Source organism: Melanostigma gelatinosum (genome assembly GCF_949748355.1).
Source record: "Melanostigma gelatinosum genome assembly, chromosome: 17".
Classification (NCBI taxonomy): domain Eukaryota; kingdom Metazoa; phylum Chordata; class Actinopteri; order Perciformes; family Zoarcidae; genus Melanostigma; species Melanostigma gelatinosum.
The window spans coordinates 7,279,670-7,303,284 of record NC_136650.1 but is presented as its reverse complement, the minus strand read 5'-3'; the positions used below and the strand labels follow the sequence as shown (position 1 = coordinate 7,303,284).

Sequence of the window (23,615 nt, the reverse complement as noted above, 5' to 3'; positions counted from 1 at the left end):
CCCATCAAGTGAAGCTTGATCCGGCATACCACGATGGAGGTCTCTGTAAAGATGTGGGCTCAACAGTCATCGACCTCCTTTGATGCTTTTGCCTGACGTCTTATTTCATCCGTCTTATATTCCTGCCATCGAACACCAGACAGCCAGGAGCAAGCTAGTTATTGCAGTAGCCTTGGACCCTATAAAAAAGTCATAGTATAGCATGTCACAAATATTCATAAAAAGTCATAGTATAAATGTCTTAAAATGTCATAGTACAGTATATTTTTTACATGCTACACTATAGCATTTCATTTTTACTTTTTTATGACAAACTACTATGATATTTGTTATGATTTCTTTTATACTTTTACATTTTTGATTACATATTATACCTTTATTACTGCACACTATATGATGCATTTTTTTGGGCATTTTTTGTGGTATACTATATTCATATTTTTATGACAAACTATGCTGTGGCAATTTGTTTATTATGGTATACTATGCTATGAGATTTTTATAGATGTAGTCATGACATTTTTTATACTATACTATGGTTTTATAGTAGTATTACTTTTTGTGCCATACTATACCATGGCATTTCCAATGGCTTTTTATGACATTCTATACTATGACATTTTCAATTAAATAGTTTTTTTATGGCATACTATACTTTAAACATTCCTATTTTTTAACATACTGGATCATTCATTTTTCATGAAATACTATACTTTGAAAATGTTTATAACAATCTTATTGAATAATATACTTGGACATTTTATAAAATACTGTATCATTTTTTATAGCAAACCAAACTGACATTTGTTTATCATACGAAACTATGGCTTTTTTGTATGGCATACCATACTGTGACATTTATATGACCTTTACATGTCATGACTTAAACATGACTTATTTCATGACATTTTTTGGCATTTTCTATGAGATACTATACTTTGACCTTTTTATGAGACACTAAACTGTGACACCTTTGTGGCATAAAAATCGGAGGGTCCAGTATGTCTCAAAAAAGCGTCAGATTGAAGAAGAGATACTTTTACTCTAAACTTCAACAGAAAATGTTACGCTTGGGATGCTGTTCTCACCGTTTTTCATTACCATCATGTTTAGCTACATTGAACAATCAACATTATTGACAGACAGCCAATAAAATACTCGAATCAACCTTGATTGAAACCGGACAGGGCGTGTGGGGGATGGGGGTGCGTGGATGAAAGCTGTGCCAAACTAAAGTTAAAAACGCAAAACAAGACCGGAAAACGAGCGATTTGGCTTTAACAAAATAAGAGCATAACGTTCCCTAAAACTAGTACGTATAACCTCTATGCATAGAATGCTTTGTTTTTAGATGAATCACCACTGTGTTTGGGTTATAATACATCAGCAACGCAACTTGATAAAGAGAGATGTGGGGTGATGTTCTCAACCGTGAGGTAGATGAGATGACACACAAGCTCAAAACTCACGGGCTCCTCGTAGCTGTTTTATTTTGAAACACTGAGCCGGAACTGTTCGCATTCACAGTCGCCGTCTTGACTTGACACGAACGCTTAGTTAGTTGGTCCGCAGAGAAAGACAACGGGAGAATAACGGGAACTGGCGGGTCGGGCTGGAAATTAAATCAAACGCGAAAAACACGGCGGAGCGTGAAAGCTGAAACAATCAGGTAAGATATGCTTCTAAATATTATATTGTTATTTATTATTTGTGCAACTTCTGGGAGTGTTAGTGACACTTTCCCCATTGGAAAGATGTGGAACCATCATCAGGAGGAGCGCTGGCTGTGAACTGTTGACGTTATTTGGGAAGGAGCGGTGAACTGCAGGGCGGTGCACTCCTGCAGCCTCACAGTCGAGATGTTTTTGTTCTGGACTGTGGTTCATTACTGCAGCTGGATAACTCAGGACTACGCAGTTAAAAGGATAAATTTATGTTAAACAGTCAAAACACAAAATAGTGCGCCAACGTGTCCATTGATCTCGTTAGGAGGTCTCTACAGACCAAAACAACAGTGGATTTAAGCTCCGTTAACTGTGATTTCATAGCCTAAACTTGCAAGGAAGTATCTCAAAAAGCACTCCGTGCTGCCTTTTATAAAAAAAAAGCAAATGAATATCAAAGATCAGCACTTGTTGCGTAAGTTGTGATTCAGATTTAGGAAACATCTGGTGTGGAAGTCCCGTTCTGCAGCCTCATAGTGGGCGACTGCTGCGAGGTACAGGGAAGATGATGAAAGGGCAATTGTCCTGAATCTCACACACTGCCCAAAAATAATATCTCCTCTTACAATTTAAATATCACCATTTCATATTAGTGCAATTCTTTCGTGCTATGCTTCATGTCAATCTCTATAATAATGCCACAGATATTATGGCCTTGAGATGTTTGTATCCCACAAGAGATGAGGTTTGTTTCATTGTTCCAGGCTTTGTTTAATGTGTCCATCTCCCTCTTTCTCAGGCTGGAATCTTCTGCTTCCACTTCCTGGAGGTGGGAATAGCCGGTGGGAGTACTGGAATGAAGGAAGAAGCAGAGAGACAGTGATGATGATGCTCTCCACGTTCAATTTACACTTCAGCTGGTGTTAGTTTTTGCAAGTTTAGACTGAAGAAGTTGATAACACTCATCTTTTTATTACCTCTTGCTTGTCTTCTGGCAGAGTCAACTTATTGGCATCTTGGCAGAACACCAATACAAACCACTTTTTACAGACACAGTCATCAGTTCGTTGGAATCATGGCAAACATGTGCCCATATGGCCGCTTCACCCACGCCGTGGTGCGGGGCATCCCGGAGACCTTTGGGAAAGCGGTGGAGGGAGGTCGTGAGAACGGGGAGACCTCGGTGGACCTGGCCAAAGCTCAGCGTCAGTTCGGTTGCCTGACCGGAGCCCTGAGACAGAAGGTGGGCCTGCAGCTGATCGAGATCCCCCCTGACCCCGAGCTGCCAGACAGCTGGAGGATAGAGGATGTGGCCGTCATCCAGGGAGACACGGCGCTCATCACCAGGCCCCTCAAACAGCAGAGACGCAGCGAGGTACCGCGGCTTAAGTTCAGCACCATAATCCTCTGACAATGCACTTAATCTGGCTTTGTCTGATGAAGGGCAGCAAGCAGAATACATTTGTTTCAGTTCATAGCAGTATGGTGAGAGAATGACCTCGCAACAGATTACTTTACTTGTTCAAATGTAAATAAGTTGCCTTTTGGAACCCATATTATCTGAGACGTGAGGGTAGACTTTAGAAAACCACCTTTTCAAACCAAGAGGTGACGGAAATCAATGTTTTCGTTGACATTTGTTCTTAAAGTTTGATTTCTCAAAGCACTCTAATGTGTTTTTCGGCAGAGGGAATTCATTCTATTGTAGATGTCAGAGGTTCTGTTGACACATTATTTTAGGGGTCTGTGAATTATTTACAAACAAAAAAAGAAATCCTGGAAAGAATTATGAAATTTGGTACTAATTATTGGAGAAATAAGGATGCAATTCAAATGATACACGTCCAAATACTAATTAGTTATGCTTTATTTTACAGGTCTGTAATATCCTAATATTTTTTTTTCTGGCAAGTTCAGTGGAAACAATGATGAAATTTGGTCTGAAAATTCCTTCCTTCTCTTTACTCCTCTTCTCTCCAGGTGGAGGCAGTGAGGAGGGTGGTGTCGGAGCTGAATCTGACTGTGGTGGAGATGGGGGCCGAGGAGGGGGACTCCAGAGGGGCCACGCTGGAGGGCAGCGACGTCCTCTTCACTGGAAGAGAGTTCTTTGTCGGCATCTCCTCCCACACCAACCACAGAGGGGCGGAAGTACTGGCAGACACTTTCAGGGTAAGAGGCACGAGAGAGAAGATGAAGCAGTGACTGAATAAAGCAGACTCATCGTCAAAGAGTTTTTTGTTTGGGCCTTAAAGTTATAAAGGGATGATGTACTTTGGAGGAACTTATCTAAATCCACTGCCAATGAATATATTCACTTTTTTTGCCAGTGCAACGAAGACCGTCAAAGAGCCAAGATGCTCGTCATAAAACAAACCCAGCTGCCGAAATGAGCAGGTGGCCATTAGCTGTGTCGCATTTGGGCAAATCATGGTCCGTGAACAGTGATGAATGAGGCCGTTCAATGGGCCAAATAATGGAGACCACACAGTGGGGCCCTGCCGCGACCCACCCGTTAGTATTGATTCCTCCACTTCTCTTAAGTGCACTTCAGCTACTCCTGAAACACACGCAGACACTTTGCCTCTGTGCGGGTTTGTGTGTCGGGTATGAACTGGTGTAGGTGGGAGGGCTCATGTGGTCAGAACTGTGGATGAAAGAAGGGCGACCACTGAAATATTACACTGGCATTTTGCATGCTTTTAAGTTATCATTCATAAAAGTATTTATCGTTGTAATAATAACTCTAAGTTGGAGTGAAAGCTAGTTATAGCCAGTTTTAGTCTTGTCTTCCTTTTAAGCAATACTTGAGGACTATTCAGACGAAGAGGTGGCAACTGCCTCCAGAATCACACAACGGGCTACTCTGTGTCCAGCTACAAAGTAGTAACAGTTTGGCACTTGAATAGAGATTATTAGGAACGCTTAGTGCTTTGACAAACTAGACGAGGGGACATCAAAGAAACCTGGAGGGACAGCGTGTTCGTTAAACCTTTCTACCTCCGTCTGTTCAGGACTTTGCCGTATCCACCGTCCCCGTCTGCGGTGGTGCCCGACTGAGAAACGTCTGCTCCATGGGAGGTCCAGACACCATCATCATCAGCAACAGTGACGGGGCCAAGAAGACGCTCCGGGTACAGTGCTTGTATTCAGTTAGTGTTCATGTACAGTATGTGTGTGCGTGAGGTGTTAAGAAATATAAAATAGCTTTAAAGGAATGGAACATTTGGGGACTAGTTAGGGCTGGGCGATATGGCTTAAAAAAAAAATCTCCGATTTTTTTACAAAAAATCCGATTCACGATTTAAATCGATTTTTTCCCCCACAAATTTTTGCAGATGACAGAAGCTGTTGAAAACAATTTTTTATTTTATTTTGTGATGATTTTCCCTCGTAGGTTGATAAAAATAAAGTGCAAACAAAACCTGAACATTGTAGAAAGGTGCCTGTAGTATACAAAAAGTATTTGGTCACTCTTTTGTTTCCCTGAATCATTTAAATATAAAATTAAATTAAACATAACATTAAATGGCATTAAATAGTAGCCTTCCATTGTAAACAACTGTGCAAATGTAACTTTTTACAGTAAGCTTTTCTAACTGAATACACTGATACAAACACAGCATGAAATAAAATGTATGTGACCCTTTAACATTCACATTTTCAAAAGTGCAACATCTGATCTAACATCAACATAACATATTTTGCACAGTAAATAAGTGCATGTAAACAAAATCAAGTGCATTCACAACATAACCAACAGTATTAAACAGTAGTGCATGTTTTTTCTAAATATTTTTTGCCAGGAAGACAGCGTCGCTTGTGCTCCCGCGGTCCTGCTCCCTCCTCAGGGTGCAACGCTTCTCCCACTCGGCGGCATGCCTCTGTTTGAGGCTGTTTGTTCTGTGTCAGATGACACGAACCCGAACCATTTCCAGACCACCGAAGACACATTCTTCCCTCTCTTAAGAACGAGAGCTTCACTGCTGGCCGCCATTGTTTTCGTTTGTAAACAATGCGCGCGCACTCAACTACGGGAACCCAACGGGGGGGGGAGGGTGGGGGCGATTTTCTCGATTTTCAATAAAACACATCGCCTTAAAGCACACATTCGAATTAATCGATTAAATCGATTTATCGCCCAGCCCTAGGACTAGTACTACGCTTACTGGCTTTCTTACCGAGAGTTAGATGAGCAGATCGACATCACTTTCATTCAGACTGTAGCCAATAGGCCACTTTAAAATGTACAAGGACAAGTCCAAGCAAAATCTCTGAATGTTTTTTTGAATTCATGAGGAAGATTTGAAGCGTATTTTAATGATATGATATATTGGTATGCTGACTCATTATTAGATATTGGAAAATGATGTCGTAGGCAGACTATCGAGCTTATTTTCCATCATACATAGTCTGTGTTTCCCTTCGCTCTGTCCGAACGTGAACTGCACACATCGTTTATTTCCTAACTGCTGAGGTCATATTAATAATGGCACTAATGCTCCCTTTGAGTCTGTGTGTAATGCTGGGCGTGGCCCGCTGCAGTGTGTGAGATAATAAGTGTGTGCATTTGCCTCCAGATGATGGAACAGCTGACTGATCACCACTATGAAGTGCTCACTGTTCCAGAGGAATCGGCAGCAAACTGCATCTACATCAAAGGTCCGTCGAAGCTGGACTTCCTGCTCCACCGGCCTGCAGAGGAATGTCCCGACAGCGTCTCTGTGAGTACAGCTGCGGATTTAGTTTCTTTATTGCAGGCCTCCGGTTCAAAAAGACACTCATCTTTGTTAAATTAAAGGGTTACGGCAGCTTTATTTTATCCCTGGCAATTTCATATTGCACTACCCTAAAGCTGGGCCACTCACAGGAGACTGATCAAAATCAAAACTGCAGCGGTCAACATAGGATCACACAGCACTATCCTTCAATGTTGACCTGTTACAAATGTTAAAATATCTAAAAGTGTATCTGCTCACATTGTTTTCTTCTTTCAGAATACAGGTGACTTTAGAAAATACACACTTCCACAATGTTGTCTGACCAAAAGTCCAAACTTCTAAATAATTAGTAGATTCCCACATTTTAGGAGTTGGAACCACGAAATGTTGACATTTTTACACGATAAATGATTTGAACCATCATCAAGATGGTCGCTGTAAAATGTCAGTCATTGCTTAATAAACTGTTGGGTCTAGTAGTTTAATGTTAAAGAAAGTATCACATGTTCTGTCTTGTATGTAAAACTCTTCATCAGTAAAGTAACTGAAGCATGAAGTGCAATATTTGCTTCTGGAATGGAGATATAACATGAAAAAAGAAAATCAAGTCAAAACTGTTGCATTTTCTTGCATGTTGCATGAATCTGTAGTTAAATAGTATTTTGATGCATTAGAAAAGGTACAAAACACAGGAGATAATTATTTTGCCGACTGTATGATTGTTCTAAATTGTAAACATCAAAGAAAAGACAAATCAAGAACATTCAGTCTACAATACCAGCTGCTTAGGTCTCTTATTAGCCTGTAGTCCGAGATAAGTTTCCAGTAACGTTTTCCAGGTGTCAGCGATAAGTGTCTGGATGAGTAAGTCACTTCCTCCCTCCTCTGCAGGCTTTCCAGAAGCTACAGGACTACACCCTCCTGCCTACAGCCTGCAGTGAGGCATCCAAACTGGGAGCGTCTCTGTCCTCGCTCTGCCTCCTCATCAACAGAAAGCACACGTATTTCTGAAAACTCATTTCTGACCGTCGGTATGCTTCACAGCGTTTACATGTTCACGGTGGGGTGAAATAACAAACCCTTCACAGCATACTATTCTGATCCATTTATTTCTTGGGGAAAACAGACATCTGCTAACAGACTTAATTCTTGGCACCGCTGAAGCACGCTGGTTTCCTCAAACTAACAACCACTAGTTTCACTGTTTTTACTTTTGATCACCACTTTTCCCGTTTCTGCAGACTAACTTTAAGAAATGTAAAACTATGGTACCAAATTAACGGTTCACAAATATACCAAAGTATGAAGGGAAACTGTACAGCTGTGAAAATAGAAACAAAGTACAAATAAAGTCTCAAATTGACACATGCCTATATTAACCAAGATGGCACCAAAGGCAAAAAGTTACTTATCTAATTACAATTTAAGACTAATGCCTTTGAAGAACTTAAATTGAGTACTTTCAGACCTGCAGATTTGTGACAGTCTCCATATTCATATATATTCATTGTGTATTATAAAAGCATAAAATACATTTTGATAAGTATCCCATAAATAAGTGTCTCGAAAGAGATGTTTAACTTATATTCAAAAACTATAAATGTAAATTTTAACAATTCATTTCACTGAAAATTTAATTTGTAACAAATAAACATTAATCCAAACATACCAAAAACGTAATATAAGTCAATAAGACAAATACATTTCAGTTAAGTCTCATGTACAGTATATTTATTCGTAAAAACTTTGTTTTAAGAGGATTAAGTAGTACATAAAACTAAAAAAAGTAAAAAGCTAATCTGAATTGAACTACAGAACAACTACGGTAATTATCTTCTGAAATCTTGTTCTGATGCGTCTTGTTACTCAGAGCTATACTTCCAGTTTATTTACCCATCATAATATGCTTGTTTGTGAAATTGTTATGAGGTGGTAGTGCTTCCAAACATGGTTAGACAAGAAGTATCCCTTAAAAATAAATTAAATAAATAAATTCTAAGACAAAAAGATGTTTAAAACTGTCTTTTATTGAGGAATAGACAACATTTGACACATTTTCATATGCGAACCAGAGACTGTAGAAATTGTAGGAGTCAAAATAGTAGTTGCCGTTTTGAGTTTTTAGAAAACGGTCCATAACTACATTTACTGTTTTCATGACAAGAAAACTGAACAGAGAGGATATCCCTTAAATAGTTAATTAACTTGTACAAGTACACATTAAACAAAGGATGCAACAATATCGAAATAGTACTGCAAATCTACAACTTTAAAACAGTTAAAATCATCCCATTTCCCTTTTTTATTTTTTATTCTGGTTAAACCATGTGCAAAGCACACAATGTTGTCTGACCAAAAGTCCAAACTTCTAAATAATTAGTAGATTCCCACATTTTAGGAGTTGGAACCACGAAATGTTGACATTTTTACACGATAAATGATTTGAACCATCATCAAGATGGTCGCTGTAAAATGTCAGTCATTGCTTAATAAACTGTTGGGTCTAGTAGTTTAATGTTAAAGAAAGTATCACATGTTCTGTCTTGTATGTAAAACTCTTCATCAGTAAAGTAACTGAAGCATGAAGTGCAATATTTGCTTCTGGAATGGAGATATAACATGAAAAAAGAAAATCAAGTCAAAACTGTTGCATTTTCTTGCATGTTGCATGAATCTGTAGTTAAATAGTATTTTGATGCATTAGAAAAGGTACAAAACACAGGAGATAATTATTTTGCCGACTGTATGATTGTTCTAAATTGTAAACATCAAAGAAAAGACAAATCAAGAACATTCAGTCTACAATACCAGCTGCTTAGGTCTCTTATTAGCCTGTAGTCCGAGATAAGTTTCCAGTAACGTTTTCCAGGTGTCAGCGATAAGTGTCTGGATGAGTAAGTCACTTCCTCCCTCCTCTGCAGGCTTTCCAGAAGCTACAGGACTACACCCTCCTGCCTACAGCCTGCAGCGAGGCATCCAAACTGGGAGCGTCTCTGTCCTCGCTCTGCCTCCTCATCAACAGAAAGCACACGTATTTCTGAAAACTCATTTCTGACCGTCGGTATGCTTCACAGCGTTTACATGTTCACGGTGGGGTGAAATAACAAACCCTTCACAGCATACTATTCTGATCCATTTATTTCTTGGGGAAAACAGACATCTGCTAACAGACTTAATTCTTGGCACCGCTGAAGCACGCTGGTTTCCTCAAACTAACAACCACTAGTTTCACTGTTTTTACTTTTGATCACCACTTTTCCCGTTTCTGCAGACTAACTTTAAGAAATGTAAAACTATGGTACCAAATTAACGGTTCACAAATATACCAAAGTATGAAGGGAAACTGTACAGCTGTGAAAATAGAAACAAAGTACAAATAAAGTCTCAAATTGACACATGCCTATATTAACCAAGATGGCACCAAAGGCAAAAAGTTACTTATCTAATTACAATTTAAGACTAATGCCTTTGAAGAACTTAAATTGAGTACTTTCAGACCTGCAGATTTGTGACAGTCTCCATAATACATTTTTGTATTTCAATACTTGTTTTAGTAGTAGTTTTACTTACAGGATGAATAGCTGCTAGGAATAAAACTGCAGAGTTTTTATAAGTAATTAGCTTTCATGTGAATTTGTAGAAAGTGTTGTGATGCCAATAAACTAACTGAAAAAGACAGTTATATTGTGTAATTGATTTTGCCTGTTCACTGCCCAAAGACCGTAAACAGCTGTGAAGAAAAAACAAGGCCTCTCAACCTCAAGAAATGTCTTCAAATTTATTTGTTTTGGTAGAAAGCAAAGATTAACGGTTGGACTTGGCAACTCTCTCCAACTCGTCCTTCTTCTTGATGGCATAAGAGTTAGACGAACCCTGCAATTAGGAGAATCAGCAGTTAACGTACATTACTCAAATGTCAATGAAGGACCATGTTTAATGTCCACTAACATGAATACATATGTATTGAGTTATCTGTAACAGCACACTTTGAGTCAGACTGATCACACTAAGTGGATGAACTGTTACCTTTGCGGCGTTGATCAGCTCATCGGCCAGGCACTCAGCGATGGTCTTGATGTTCCTGAAAGCAGCTTCTCTTGCCCCTGTGCACAGCAGCCAGATGGCCTACAAGACGACAGAGCAGCCCATTAGTGACTGAAAAATTGACTTTGGTGGAATAAACACTGACCGCCAGAAGTGTAATGTATCTGAGTTGGTGATTGACTGGGTCACAACACACTACAGCCAATGAATAAACAAAGATATTTACTCTACGAGCACTCTAGCACACCGGGATAATGGGAGATACCCAGGCGTGACTCTAGCCTCGCTTATTGCATGAAATACAAACTACTATTACTAAGACAGTTTTGTTGTAATGCTACATACTGAATGAACAATTACCTCCAGACTTTAAAAGAACACTTTTTAATGTAGATTAGTGTGGTTACCTGGTTGACTCTGCGGAGGGGCGACACATCCACAGCCTGCCTCCTGACGGTACCAGCACGACCGATACGGGTGGAGTCCTCACGGGGTCCACTGTTGATGATGGCGTTCACCAAGACCTGGAGGGGATTCTGGGAACAAACATTTCAATAATAGTAAGAAATTAACAAAACCTGTGGCAACATCAAGAAAGATATCCGTGGCAGCACAGGACACAAACTGAAACCTGGTTCTGGTAATCTGCTCAATGTTTTATTACTGCCAGTAATATCTTTAAGTAGTGCTCTGGGCTCTACTGTATATCTGATGTCCCTACAAACAGTGACTTCAGTGAGTTTGTTTGACTCAAATACAAACTATGAGAAGCCCCAGTGTATGAAAACGTGTCCCATACGAGTCCTTCAATCGTGTATAACAGTTCACCTTTTCCTGTAGTTTATAATCGATTGATGTCTTCCAAATATCTGCCTTATAATGCTGCACACACGAAACCAAAGTGAGAATTTTGTGAATGTTAGTGGTACACACACCTCTCCAGTCAGCAGGTGGATGATCTCGAAAGCGTGCTTGACGATGCGCACGGTCATCAGCTTCTTGCCGTTGTTGCGGCCGTGCATCATCATGGAGTTGGTCAGACGCTCCACAATGGGGCACTGGGCCTTACGGAAACGCTTGGCGGCATAACGTCCTCCAGAGTGTGGCAGGTACTTGGCGTACTTCTCTTTCACAGCAATGTAATCCTGTTGTGCACAAAGAGTGAGTTAAACATCATGGTTAATGCAGATTTTAATCCAGCGCTGCTGAAGTACAGTATGTATGAAGAGATAGTGTGTCTGAGTTGGTGATTGACTGGGTCACAACAGACTACAGCCAATGAATAAACAAAGACATTTACTCTGCGAGCACTCTAGCACACCAGGTCAACGGGTCAGTGACCAGGCGTGACTCTAGCCTCGCTTAATTCATGAAATACAATATATTTCAGCTAATAAAAAGGAAGATGGAAAGGATGTATAGAAATACAACACAGAATTCTAGAAACGGCCTCTTGCTGCTTACCTGCAGAGAGATGTCATTGATCTGGACATCGTCGGTGCTCCACTTCCCGAAAAGTTTGATCTCCGGGGACTCAGCCACGGCTGGGGCAGTCTCCCACTCAGTCACTGGGGATGCAATACAAGCAGTGGTCAATTCAAGCCAAGGACACGGAGCACATCACACCAACACAGCCTTGTGTGCACATCCGTTCTCCTCAAACATTTACCTTTTCTTAGAGACAATCATTGTGTCAGTTCTGAATCAATTTGAACATAACGAAATGTTTAACATCGGGAAATATTATAATAGCAATAAGACGTAACAATGAACTACACTAATTGCGATTGATAGCTACATTGCAGTTGGTGTAAACCTAACAGACGTTACATAGACGCTTAAGTTTACATTTATCTTTGACTAAGATCACTGATTATCAAATGCAATGCCCGAACGTGGGATAAAACAGACACTTTCTCAGCAGGGCCCGAGCTGAAGCCTGCTCCTCCAAAGTTAACGTAACGTTAGCTGTCAGCTTACATGCTACCGCGAATAACTGACATTTTACATTTGTATACAGATGTGGTGTATTCTTCATTAATAACGTAACAGTAAGTATACTTTTGCTACATTTAGTGAAATAAAGCACTGAGTTCGCGATCTATCGAGGTCGCTGATTAACATGCCGCATCCACATGTGCTAGCAAGCTAGCCACATGCTAACGCTCGGCGCCGTTGTGCTCGTTGGGAAACTCTTAGTGGAAATAAAACAACATTTCGGGAAACTTAGATGTTTTATCTCTATCTGTCGGACAACATGAGCCAGTGTCGATTCTAAATATCCGAGAATAATCTTTTTCAGGACAAATGAAGCGAGCAAAAGCTTAATTCTTCACTCACTTGTCTCTGTCGTTGTGTACCACACTTCTCTGAGACGGAAAAGGGCCTTTTCCAGGCGCCGCGTGCAGATATCCGGTGAGATGGTTGGGTCCTTCCGGGGCGCCGTGCATGTAGGGAATTGTAGTCCTTTCTTTTAGAACGGCTCCGACTAAAAGTGTGTAGCCTGCACGACGCATAATACTTACGTCAAATAAGCTGATGAAGATTTTTGCTTTAGTTTATTTGTTTTCATGTTAATATTACTTTTCTGTCCTTTTATCTTTTTTTCAGTTTTTCTTATAATTCTGTCTGTGTGCACTGTAAAAAATGAATGAATGATTTACTTATTAGCGAACCTGTAAGATACATTTTATCTTTTTCACTCTTCCATGGATCGACATAATGATTTTGAAAGTGAGTATCTGGCAGAAATGTAACACCTATTCATGACAGAAATGACAAAAAGAAGAAGCCAAAATCGATATTTGCGTATTTAATAAATATGATTATATATTTTTGGATATTCATTGTGTATTATAAAAGCATAAAATACATTTTGATAAGTATCCCATAAATAAGTGTCTCGAAAGAGATGTTTAACTTATATTCAAAAACTATAAATGTAAATTTTAACAATTCATTTCACTGAAAATTTAATTTGTAACAAATAAACATTAATCCAAACATACCAAAAACGTAATATAAGTCAATAAGACAAATACATTTCAGTTAAGTCTCATGTACAGTATATTTATTCGTAAAAACTTTGTTTTAAGAGGATTAAGTAGTACATAAAACAAAAAAAAGTAAAAAGCTAATCTGAATTGAACTACAGAACAACTACGGTAATTATCTTCTGAAATCTTGTTCTGATGCGTCTTGTTACTCAGAGCTATACTTCCAGTTTATTTACCCATCATAATATGCTTGTTTGTGAAATTGTTATGAGGTGGTAGTGCTTCCAAACATGGTTAGACAAGAAGTATCCCTTAAAAATAAATTAAATAAATAAATTCTAAGACAAAAAGATGTTTAAAACTGTCTTTTATTGAGGAATAGACAACATTTGACACATTTTCATATGCGAACCAGAGACTGTAGAAATTGTAGGAGTCAAAATAGTAGTTGCCGTTTTGAGTTTTTAGAAAACGGTCCATAACTACATTTACTGTTTTCATGACAAGAAAACTGAACAGAGAGGATATCCCTTAAATAGTTAATTAACTTGTACAAGTACACATTAAACAAAGGATGCAACAATATCGAAATAGTACTGCAAATCTACAACTTTAAAACAGTTAAAATCATCCCATTTCCCTTTTTTATTTTTTATTCTGGTTAAACCATGTGCAAAGCACACAATGTTGTCTGACCAAAAGTCCAAACTTCTAAATAATTAGTAGATTCCCACATTTTAGGAGTTGGAACCACGAAATGTTGACATTTTTACACGATAAATGATTTGAACCATCATCAAGATGGTCGCTGTAAAATGTCAGTCATTGCTTAATAAACTGTTGGGTCTAGTAGTTTAATGTTAAAGAAAGTATCACATGTTCTGTCTTGTATGTAAAACTCTTCATCAGTAAAGTAACTGAAGCATGAAGTGCAATATTTGCTTCTGGAATGGAGATATAACATGAAAAAAGAAAATCAAGTCAAAACTGTTGCATTTTCTTGCATGTTGCATGAATCTGTAGTTAAATAGTATTTTGATGCATTAGAAAAGGTACAAAACACAGGAGATAATTATTTTGCCGACTGTATGATTGTTCTAAATTGTAAACATCAAAGAAAAGACAAATCAAGAACATTCAGTCTACAATACCAGCTGCTTAGGTCTCTTATTAGCCTGTAGTCCGAGATAAGTTTCCAGTAACGTTTTCCAGGTGTCAGCGATAAGTGTCTGGATGAGTAAGTCACTTCCTCCCTCCTCTGCAGGCTTTCCAGAAGCTACAGGACTACACCCTCCTGCCTACAGCCTGCAGCGAGGCATCCAAACTGGGAGCGTCTCTGTCCTCGCTCTGCCTCCTCATCAACAGAAAGCACACGTATTTCTGAAAACTCATTTCTGACCGTCGGTATGCTTCACAGCGTTTACATGTTCACGGTGGGGTGAAATAACAAACCCTTCACAGCATACTATTCTGATCCATTTATTTCTTGGGGAAAACAGACATCTGCTAACAGACTTAATTCTTGGCACCGCTGAAGCACGCTGGTTTCCTCAAACTAACAACCACTAGTTTCACTGTTTTTACTTTTGATCACCACTTTTCCCGTTTCTGCAGACTAACTTTAAGAAATGTAAAACTATGGTACCAAATTAACGGTTCACAAATATACCAAAGTATGAAGGGAAACTGTACAGCTGTGAAAATAGAAACAAAGTACAAATAAAGTCTCAAATTGACACATGCCTATATTAACCAAGATGGCACCAAAGGCAAAAAGTTACTTATCTAATTACAATTTAAGACTAATGCCTTTGAAGAACTTAAATTGAGTACTTTCAGACCTGCAGATTTGTGACAGTCTCCATATTCATATATATTCATTGTGTATTATAAAAGCATAAAATACATTTTGATAAGTATCCCATAAATAAGTGTCTCGAAAGAGATGTTTAACTTATATTCAAAAACTATAAATGTAAATTTTAACAATTCATTTCACTGAAAATTTAATTTGTAACAAATAAACATTAATCCAAACATACCAAAAACGTAATATAAGTCAATAAGACAAATACATTTCAGTTAAGTCTCATGTACAGTATATTTATTCGTAAAAACTTTGTTTTAAGAGGATTAAGTAGTACATAAAACTAAAAAAAGTAAAAAGCTAATCTGAATTGAACTACAGAACAACTACGGTAATTATCTTCTGAAATCTTGTTCTGATGCGTCTTGTTACTCAGAGCTATACTTCCAGTTTATTTACCCATCATAATATGCTTGTTTGTGAAATTGTTATGAGGTGGTAGTGCTTCCAAACATGGTTAGACAAGAAGTATCCCTTAAAAATAAATTAAATAAATAAATTCTAAGACAAAAAGATGTTTAAAACTGTCTTTTATTGAGGAATAGACAACATTTGACACATTTTCATATGCGAACCAGAGACTGTAGAAATTGTAGGAGTCAAAATAGTAGTTGCCGTTTTGAGTTTTTAGAAAACGGTCCATAACTACATTTACTGTTTTCATGACAAGAAAACTGAACAGAGAGGATATCCCTTAAATAGTTAATTAACTTGTACAAGTACACATTAAACAAAGGATGCAACAATATCGAAATAGTACTGCAAATCTACAACTTTAAAACAGTTAAAATCATCCCATTTCCCTTTTTTATTTTTTATTCTGGTTAAACCATGTGCAAAGCATACATTTTTACTAAATAAAATAGACATTCACTTCTTGTTTTATCCCACAAAAGATATTTCCATTCCTTTTCTTTGTTTGAGAAACATCTATAAAGTACATAAACATCCAACAAAATACAAGAGAAGAATCAATTCCTTTTCCAACAAAACATGAAGGTTGCTCAAACGCCTGAGATATCTAAATGCGATGGGAGGTAAAGAGCGCCACGTACAATGGTCTGGTCGACAAGTAAACACTAATATAGCACTGCCACTCTCCGGCCACTCTATCTCATTATATTTTTTAGCACCGTCACTAAAGGCAGCGTGTCGTAGCACTTCGGTATGAGACATGAAACACAGAGGCATGAGGGGAAACTTTAAGGCTCAATCTACTAAAGCTCCAAAGCACTCCGTGAAAATAATAATGAACATGATATATATGATCAGATGTGCACACTAAAAGAACAGGAAAACATGACCCACCTCGGGTTAAAAATGAAAGAATAAGAAGATATAAATTACTGCATCGTACGATGAGCAGGGCAGTGAGTCTGTACATGGAGACAAGATGACAGAACATCGCTCAGGCACTGTTGTGTAGTGTTTTGAGGAATGTGTGACCAAACACACACACAAACACACACATGGATATAAATACTGTATGTATGTGGGCATCGCTTTCATGCTAATTAAAGGGACTCAGCCTCATGGAGTCTCTCTCTCTCACTCGTCCCCATACTTTACTGAAATGCAATACTAAATTGGTGGACTGCTCCTTTAATGTACGATTGGCTATGTTGTTGCTGACTGTATTAACCCAAACCTAGTTAAACCTTTATCAAGTTTATATACATTTGTTGCTTCTGACGGTTTGTGCCATGTGCTTATTTTATGAGAAAATATCTTCAGCACACAGACAGAGATGTGCTGGATTTGTCCAACAGCAGCAACACGGCCTAAAAGAGATCATTAAAGGAGCAGTTTTGTGAAATGCACGCATTCGCTTCTTGCCGACAGTTAGAGAAGAAGAAGAGCAATACCACTTTAACGTCCGTACAATAAATATGAACAGTCAGCAGTTAGTATACAAACAGCGAGCCTGGCTCTGTCCAAAGGTTAAAAAAAATCTGCCTACCAGCATCTCTAAAGCACACTAATTAACACATTACATCCTGTTTGTTGAATTTGTGCGTGTGGTTTATGGGGTTTTATTTCTTGGCTGCGAGCAGTATCTCCCTGGAGTTTCCACTGGTTGCCCGACACCCTCACTGTGACGATAAGCCGTAACTGCATCTAGCCTAACAATTGTCGGCACTGCGGTACATAACCTCCTTTTACACTTCAGTTCTTGTACAGTTGTAACAAACAACACAGAACATGTTGATTGGTGAACTTTAGAGGTGCTGGTAGGTGGATTTTGTCCGCTTTGGACCGAGCCAGGCTATCTGTTTCCCTTTGTTTCTAGTCTTAATACGAAGCTAAGAAAGCAAATAAGTTTACATACAAAAATATCAAACGATTCCCTTTAAAGTAACCTAGTAGTTACGAGGATTAACATGAAAAGCAAGATGTATCAACGAGACACAAACCTCACCAGCAGAGAGTATAATTATCAAGTCATTTCTAAGAACTGTAATCCCCAAAATAATTTGATTTCATCCTTACGAGTACCCTCACAAATGCTTGCGAGGATACTTTAAAGTGGCCTTTCATACATGGTGGAAGTTAAGAGCTTATAAAACTGGAGGGTGTGTAACTCCGTGTGTGTATCTGTGTGAATGTGCCGTCAAAGAGTTTTGCTCTACACCAGCCATTTCTCCATGCACATGTGGAACACCGTCTCGTTCTGGTGCCAAAACACGTGTTCGACTCCGGGAACAGAACAGACGATCAGATCTCCACGAGCCGCCAGCGTCTTCAGACCGAAAACATCTCTTAAAAACACCTGAAAGAGGAAGAAAGAAAATGAAATAAGGATGTTCTTCTTCTTTAACCTTTTTTTTTTTACATTTTTAAACAAGGCATATTCTCCCAAGGTAATACAAGTATGATGTGCTTCATTGGGATGGGAACATCCAAACATCAGATATGAGATGCTCCAGTTCACCACTAAGATATTTTACTGGGACATTAGTGAAGCAAAAAACTTTATTTTGGATGTTGAATTAGTTTCTCGCAAAACAGGCAACAATGCTGCTCAAGGCAAAGTACTCCTGATGTATAAGGACAGATGGTCTGTTGACGTTTGGCACGAGCCTAAATCATGAACATATTACGTTGCAGAGGTTTATATGAAGCTCTCTTTAACTCAAATATTTCTGAGTACACAGTTACACTGAATTACATTACCATTAGCTACATACATGTGCAGGTTTTAAGGCTCTCACTGAAGAGAAATATTCTTTGATTGTTATGTGATTTAGGTGACATTGAAGATTAAGTCTTTCATATATTTTATTGCTCTTTATATGATGATTTAAGGTCGTCACTTTTCAATTCAATTTCTGTGAAATTGGGACCGATGATTAAGTTATTTGTTTGTAATGTAACGTTATCTGTAAAATGTTCTGTGCTTGTCTGAAAACAAATCATTGCTTCACTGCAAGTTTGGTGTCTTAGACGTCCACGTGTGCTTGTGCATGACAAAATAACTGACTATGGATGATAACAATCCAAAATAATATGAAAGTATAAGTAAGGATCACAGAGGGCACTGTATTAACATAAAGAGAAACATCGTATGGGTGTGTCTGTTGTGTGATTTTCACTCACATCTTGATGCTGCATCTCAACGACAGTCTCGTTGTCGTCAAAAAATCCAAACTGACTAAAAATCAGGAGAGAGACAGAAGTGTTATAAATGTGTGAGCATCACATGAGAGTCATCTGATCAGCCACAGACAAAAAAAGAAAATCTAGCAGAGCGGAATAATGTGTGAGCTGAGTATCATATGACACCGGAAAAGAAGAAGACTATTAAAGAAAACTCATTGTGTTTGAGTCTACATGAACTGGAAAAAAGAATCACTCAACCGTAGCAGAGGAAACACTAACCTCAACAAGTTAAGTGGCTTTCATCAGCGGTTCAGATGCAGGAATAATACCTGATGCAATGTATTAATTCTGTTGTTTCAGAGGCTTTTTAACACGATGGTCAGGTTCAGGTAAGTGAGCGCCTCAAGTGTATTTGGCAAAAAAAAATATGTGAAAGCATTTGAACAAGCACGATGACGCCCCGACTTTCACTATCAAACTGCGAAAATCTCATGTGCACTGTGTCAAATATAATCGCAAAATAGTTTCGTCTATTTCAATGGATGAAACCATAAGTGGGATGAAAAGACCACGAGCTCAACAACATTTGATAAAAACGCTGAAGACAGAGGATGAACTCACCTCGACTGCCAGGGAGTGATGACGCCATCGTCTGGTCCTCCGATCAAAACCAGCTTTTTGATTTTGAGGAAGTTCTTCTTCCACTCTGAGATTGAGGAGTACATTACTTTATTACACTTTATTAGGAGTGCCTGTAATAACCTACTGCAACCCAGTACAACAGCTCTGCTGTTAACTCTAGACCAGAGGTTTTACGACTGTGAGGTATTGTATTGTATGTATATGGTTTTATTTAAAGTGCTCGACCTCATTTTCTAAAATGTTGTATTTTTACTATTTTTTTCTTCATTTAAATATAGTTTTTTCTTTTCTTACCTCTCAGTCAGCCTCTGTTTGGCTGTGACATGTGAATTTCCCCACTTAAATCAATAAAGTCTTATTTATCTTATTGTAGTCCATCTGTTGTGTTTTTCCAACAATGCCGGATGAATTTCGGGAAGCATATTTCTTCCCAAATGGATTTATAGTCTCCTTTTTGAATGAAACAACAATTGCAGAGTTTATAAACTTCACACGTTATTCGTTTATCACACATTTGTTAAAAACAAATGTAATTACAATGTTAAGACTTGAATAGCCAAAGTTTTTATTTTGTAATTATAAACATAAAGGACAATTGATTACCGTTTACAAGGCACAATTACATGACTAACCGCTGGTTAGTCATGTAATTAATGACATCTGCATGTGTACTCTTGGTATCTTTAATTGTATTGTGATGAGTTTTCTTGGTATATTGTGTTTACTGTAAATAGTCTCTTTACATGTTTACAATGCTGAACCTCTCTTTGAACCATACGTGACAAAATAACAACACAGTTCATCACTTAAATTCATCAGTTTTTCTAAGAACAAGCTGATAACAAAAGCACAACAACTTCCTCCAAACCATTGATGTCTTCTGAGTTCAACCTCACTGTTTCATCATTAAGATAAACATCCACTGATTGCTGCATTCATCAAACTTATGGATGCGTTTTACCCACGAGGAATGTGCTGACCTGTTGCGTTTGGATTGGGTCTCTCGCTGTTGAGCAGAGCCAAATAGTCGCTGCTGTTCACATAGAGGTCTCTGTGGTGGGGGTCTGGAGGAGGAGGACGAACAAACAGCATGTGAAAACGCTTTCTTAGACTACACCGCCTGTCTTTGAGTCTGATACACTCTTAAGGACAACAGCACACTGAATATTCAATGTTCAGGTTTGACAAGATAAGGAACATGAATTATTCTCACCATTCCAGTAGTTGCAGATGGAGATCCTCTGACCTACTGACGTGTAGCAGAGGTGGAAGAGGTTGGACTTCACAAACTGTGGGAAGAGATACCTCAAGTAGTCTGTGTCTGAAGAGACAAAGAGCAGGATGAAGAACAGGCTTGAACCGGTTTATCACATGATTTTTAAGGCCACTTTGGCGCAGTGGAAACAAGTTGTGAACCGAGCAGCTGACATATCTTCAGCTTTTAAGTTGATATGTTGAGCTTTACTCTTTTACTCTTCTTTTAGATCTGTTTTGAGATCTACCAACACCCGTGGGCAAATATATGGCGAGCGACCCCCTTTTCACGTCGTCGCGCTGTTTTGATGTTGGATATATTGTTATATATATATGAAAGTAAATATTTATTTATAGGTGCTTTAAACATGAAAAACGTGTTCAGCCTTTGAAATGGAACCCACCTCCATATTGGCCGGCCTGAGGCGAGGACAGAGAGATGAACGATTGGACGTTGTGGTCGGAGAGAGTGGAGAGGATTCCTCTGCAAACCAGCCCACCTGTTGGAATGTCAGCAGAAAATATTTGTCGTTAGTCTTTTTACCTTTTCGACCAACAGTCAAAAACCCGAAGACATTCTATCAACGATCACAGAAGACAAATGAAAGCATAAAATGGAATGAGGCATTTTGCTTGGAATTTGCTCAAGTAATCAAAATCTTAAAATAGTTTCAAATTAATTTACTTTCGATCAACTACCCGATAAATCGTCCAGTGGTTTCAGCTCTGATCATATTGATTGCATGCACTGTAAAGACTGCACACCAACATTTTTAACATTCATGTTTTTCCAACTCCTGATTGAAGTGGAAATCCCAAAATTCACAGAAAAATCTATCCAGTGAATAAAACAAACAGAGTCTGGTAAAGCCGCACCCATTTAGATAAAAGACTGTTCACAACTGAGGTCAGTTATCCCAAGATTACATACATACCAAGACTGTTTTATAATCTAAAAGCAAATACCACATGTATGTCTCTTTATCACTTGCACAAATGCACTCAGACCTTGAGAGTAGCAGATAAAGTGGACCCCGTCTTCTGCGTTTTGCAGTATTGGGTAAATAGCTGCCTTGAATCCCTCCACCTGCTTCCACATGGGCTCCAGGCTGGCACTTCTGTCAAACAAGTCGATGACTGTAACATTTGTTCCAGGATGAGACTGCAGGAGAAAGAAGAAGGTTGTTTCAATTCATAAAACAGGGAGCACTGGGCTTGTGGGGAGGAACTGTGTGCAACTAATGTCCCATATTGTTGCATGAAGCATTAAAACACGAACAAGAAACAACTCTATGCTCAGTGTTAAAAGCAACAGCAGCAAACCAAACACCCCGTATTAACAAAAGTCCACAGTGTTTTTTAGCAGCTCATTAGCAGATCAAGATGTTCTTTAGATATTGATTATTCATCAGAAGTCTGTTTGGTAAGAAGGCAGACTAACCAAAACAGACAGACCGAGGTCTAAATGTCCCCTTTCTATTTTCTTTTCCTCCAGAAATAATCTGGCTTCAGTCATCAGCTTTCTAGACGTACAAAAAGAGGACCTTAATCTTGGTTTGTGCCTCATCAACCTTGCCGGAGTCCCCACAAAATCTTCACCACTTCCTCATCTCAACCGGGTTATTCCTAACACAATCTTATACTGTGTGTTTTTGTCAAAAGGGTGTGTGAGGGGTTTGGAGGATTCAAGCAGAGAAGCAGGACAGGCCACATTTCACTGTGCATTTTGAACTGCATTACCACCGACAACTCATTCTCACAGATTTAATCTACCAAAAACGTCCAGATTGGCTCACGATTTATTGGCAATTTTTCATACACAAACTATAGAGAACATGACAGAATAACAACAGGTTATGTTAGACCAACATAACACATTTACAACTCTTGAATACTACATTTAATTGAGCCTGCATTACATAACTAACTTTTATTTTTACAATCAACACTTGCATATGACAAGGTACTAATCTCTCACTCTCCTGTGGTGTTGCTGCAGGAATGATGCAGACAAATATACATTTAGAAGACATGTGACTCTACAGTTATGATACAAGCTGACTAACAGTACATACAGCATGGCGGAGGTCCACGTTTGCTGATAACATGTGGTGATATAAGCTGTAAGGCCTGCAGTATGCATTGCATAAGGTCAACTCCTGAAAAACAACATGTATATACCTACAAAAGAACCACATTGAACCAGTATCTTTGTTACGGCCACTCACCTCGTTGATAAACTGCTGTAAATGGTTAAAATCCCCTGAGCTGTCGAACAAACCGTGGACTATGACCACCGGCTTGAACCCGACCACCGAAGCCCAGAGATACGCACCGAGCAGCGGATACAGCAGCCCGGCCACCCCGCTGTACCGCCTCCCCCTTCGGCTCAAAAAAGCAGAATGGGAGCCCTTCATTATAACGAAAAACAATTCAAAATACACTGAAAAGGTTTAATAAATCAAATAGATAACTTTAAAATTAAATAAAAACATAAAATCTTGATATTTGGCTGATGTTATGCTGCCATCTTCATCTCCATTTCTTTTTCCAAGCCGCGGTATAAAAAAAGCTCGTCAGTGTCCCTTAAATTATCCGGTTTTACACAAACTTTATGTTTTGATACTTAAAAACACTTTAAGCACTAAAACAGCTGCTGAGCTTTGCTTTGGTTTCTTCTGTTTGTTCCGTTTTATATTAAACGTGATGAAGGCACGGTTGGCGTCATTTCCGGTTCCAGCTCCTCCAATCAGCAGCGTGGATACAAAGTACACATTGTACCGTCAGTTAGAAAAGTCATTATAAACATTAAATACACTGTCTAATAACG

The 23,615-nt window shown here is 38.7% G+C and overlaps 3 protein-coding genes across 4 annotated transcripts; 1 reads left to right on the top strand and 2 right to left on the bottom strand.

Annotated features, from left to right (window-relative positions):
• Window positions 1-1,564: 1,564 nt before the first annotated feature.
• ddah2 (DDAH family member 2, ADMA-independent) lies at window positions 1,565-10,060 on the top strand. 2 transcript variants are annotated; one of them, XM_079288442.1, is made up of 7 exons: window positions 1,565-1,669; window positions 2,464-3,039; window positions 3,645-3,833; window positions 4,676-4,795; window positions 6,242-6,385; window positions 7,274-7,413; window positions 9,304-10,060. In XM_079288442.1, the coding sequence occupies exons 2-6, from the start codon at window positions 2,740-2,742 to the stop codon at window positions 7,391-7,393; spliced, it is 873 nt and encodes a 290-aa protein (XP_079144568.1). In that variant the 5' UTR covers window positions 1,565-1,669; window positions 2,464-2,739; the 3' UTR covers window positions 7,394-7,413; window positions 9,304-10,060. The 2 variants fall into 2 exon arrangements, with proteins under 2 accessions (XP_079144568.1, XP_079144569.1); XM_079288443.1 differs by lacking the exon at window positions 7,274-7,413.
• Window positions 10,061-10,146: 86 nt separating this feature from the next.
• On the bottom strand, window positions 10,147-12,829 carry rps5 (ribosomal protein S5). The gene is made up of 6 exons (XM_079288444.1): window positions 12,767-12,829; window positions 11,891-11,994; window positions 11,362-11,571; window positions 10,834-10,962; window positions 10,409-10,507; window positions 10,147-10,255 (listed from the first exon to the last, which is right to left on the bottom strand). Coding segments are annotated over exons 1-6 (612 nt in total). The 5' UTR covers window positions 12,768-12,829; the 3' UTR covers window positions 10,147-10,186.
• A 2,973-nt stretch (window positions 12,830-15,802) lies between these two features.
• ppt2b (palmitoyl-protein thioesterase 2b) lies at window positions 15,803-23,451 on the bottom strand. Its single transcript, XM_079288611.1, has 8 exons — window positions 23,014-23,451; window positions 21,794-21,947; window positions 21,190-21,285; window positions 20,745-20,852; window positions 20,512-20,595; window positions 19,511-19,595; window positions 18,887-18,941; window positions 15,803-18,059 (listed from the first exon to the last, which is right to left on the bottom strand). The coding sequence occupies exons 1-8, from the start codon at window positions 23,200-23,202 to the stop codon at window positions 17,916-17,918; spliced, it is 915 nt and encodes a 304-aa protein (XP_079144737.1). The 5' UTR covers window positions 23,203-23,451; the 3' UTR covers window positions 15,803-17,915.
• Between the last annotated feature and the right edge of the window lie 164 nt (window positions 23,452-23,615).

Excerpts from the sequence above, each read along its gene's own strand:
- ddah2 (XM_079288443.1), top strand. The coding sequence starts at position 2,740 with ATGGCAAACATGTGCCCATATGGCCGCTTCACCCACGCCGTGGTGCGG. Across the intron at positions 3,040-3,644 it reads AACAGCAGAGACGCAGCGAG|GTGGAGGCAGTGAGGAGGGT; the intron begins GTACCGCGGCTT and ends TCTTCTCTCCAG. Across the intron at positions 4,796-6,241 it reads GGGCCAAGAAGACGCTCCGG|ATGATGGAACAGCTGACTGA; the intron begins GTACAGTGCTTG and ends ATTTGCCTCCAG.
- rps5 (XM_079288444.1), bottom strand. Across the intron at positions 10,963-11,361 it reads TCCACCTGCTGACTGGAGAG|AATCCCCTCCAGGTCTTGGT; the intron begins GTGTGTGTACCA and ends GTTTGTTCCCAG. Across the intron at positions 10,256-10,408 it reads AGCTGATCAACGCCGCAAAG|GGTTCGTCTAACTCTTATGC; the intron begins GTAACAGTTCAT and ends TCCTAATTGCAG.
- ppt2b (XM_079288611.1), bottom strand. The coding sequence starts at position 23,202 with ATGAAGGGCTCCCATTCTGCTTTTTTGAGCCGAAGGGGGAGGCGGTAC. Across the intron at positions 19,596-20,511 it reads ACCCAATCCAAACGCAACAG|AGTGGAAGAAGAACTTCCTC; the intron begins GTCAGCACATTC and ends CCTCAATCTCAG. Across the intron at positions 18,942-19,510 it reads ATCACTCCCTGGCAGTCGAG|TCAGTTTGGATTTTTTGACG; the intron begins GTGAGTTCATCC and ends CCTGATTTTTAG.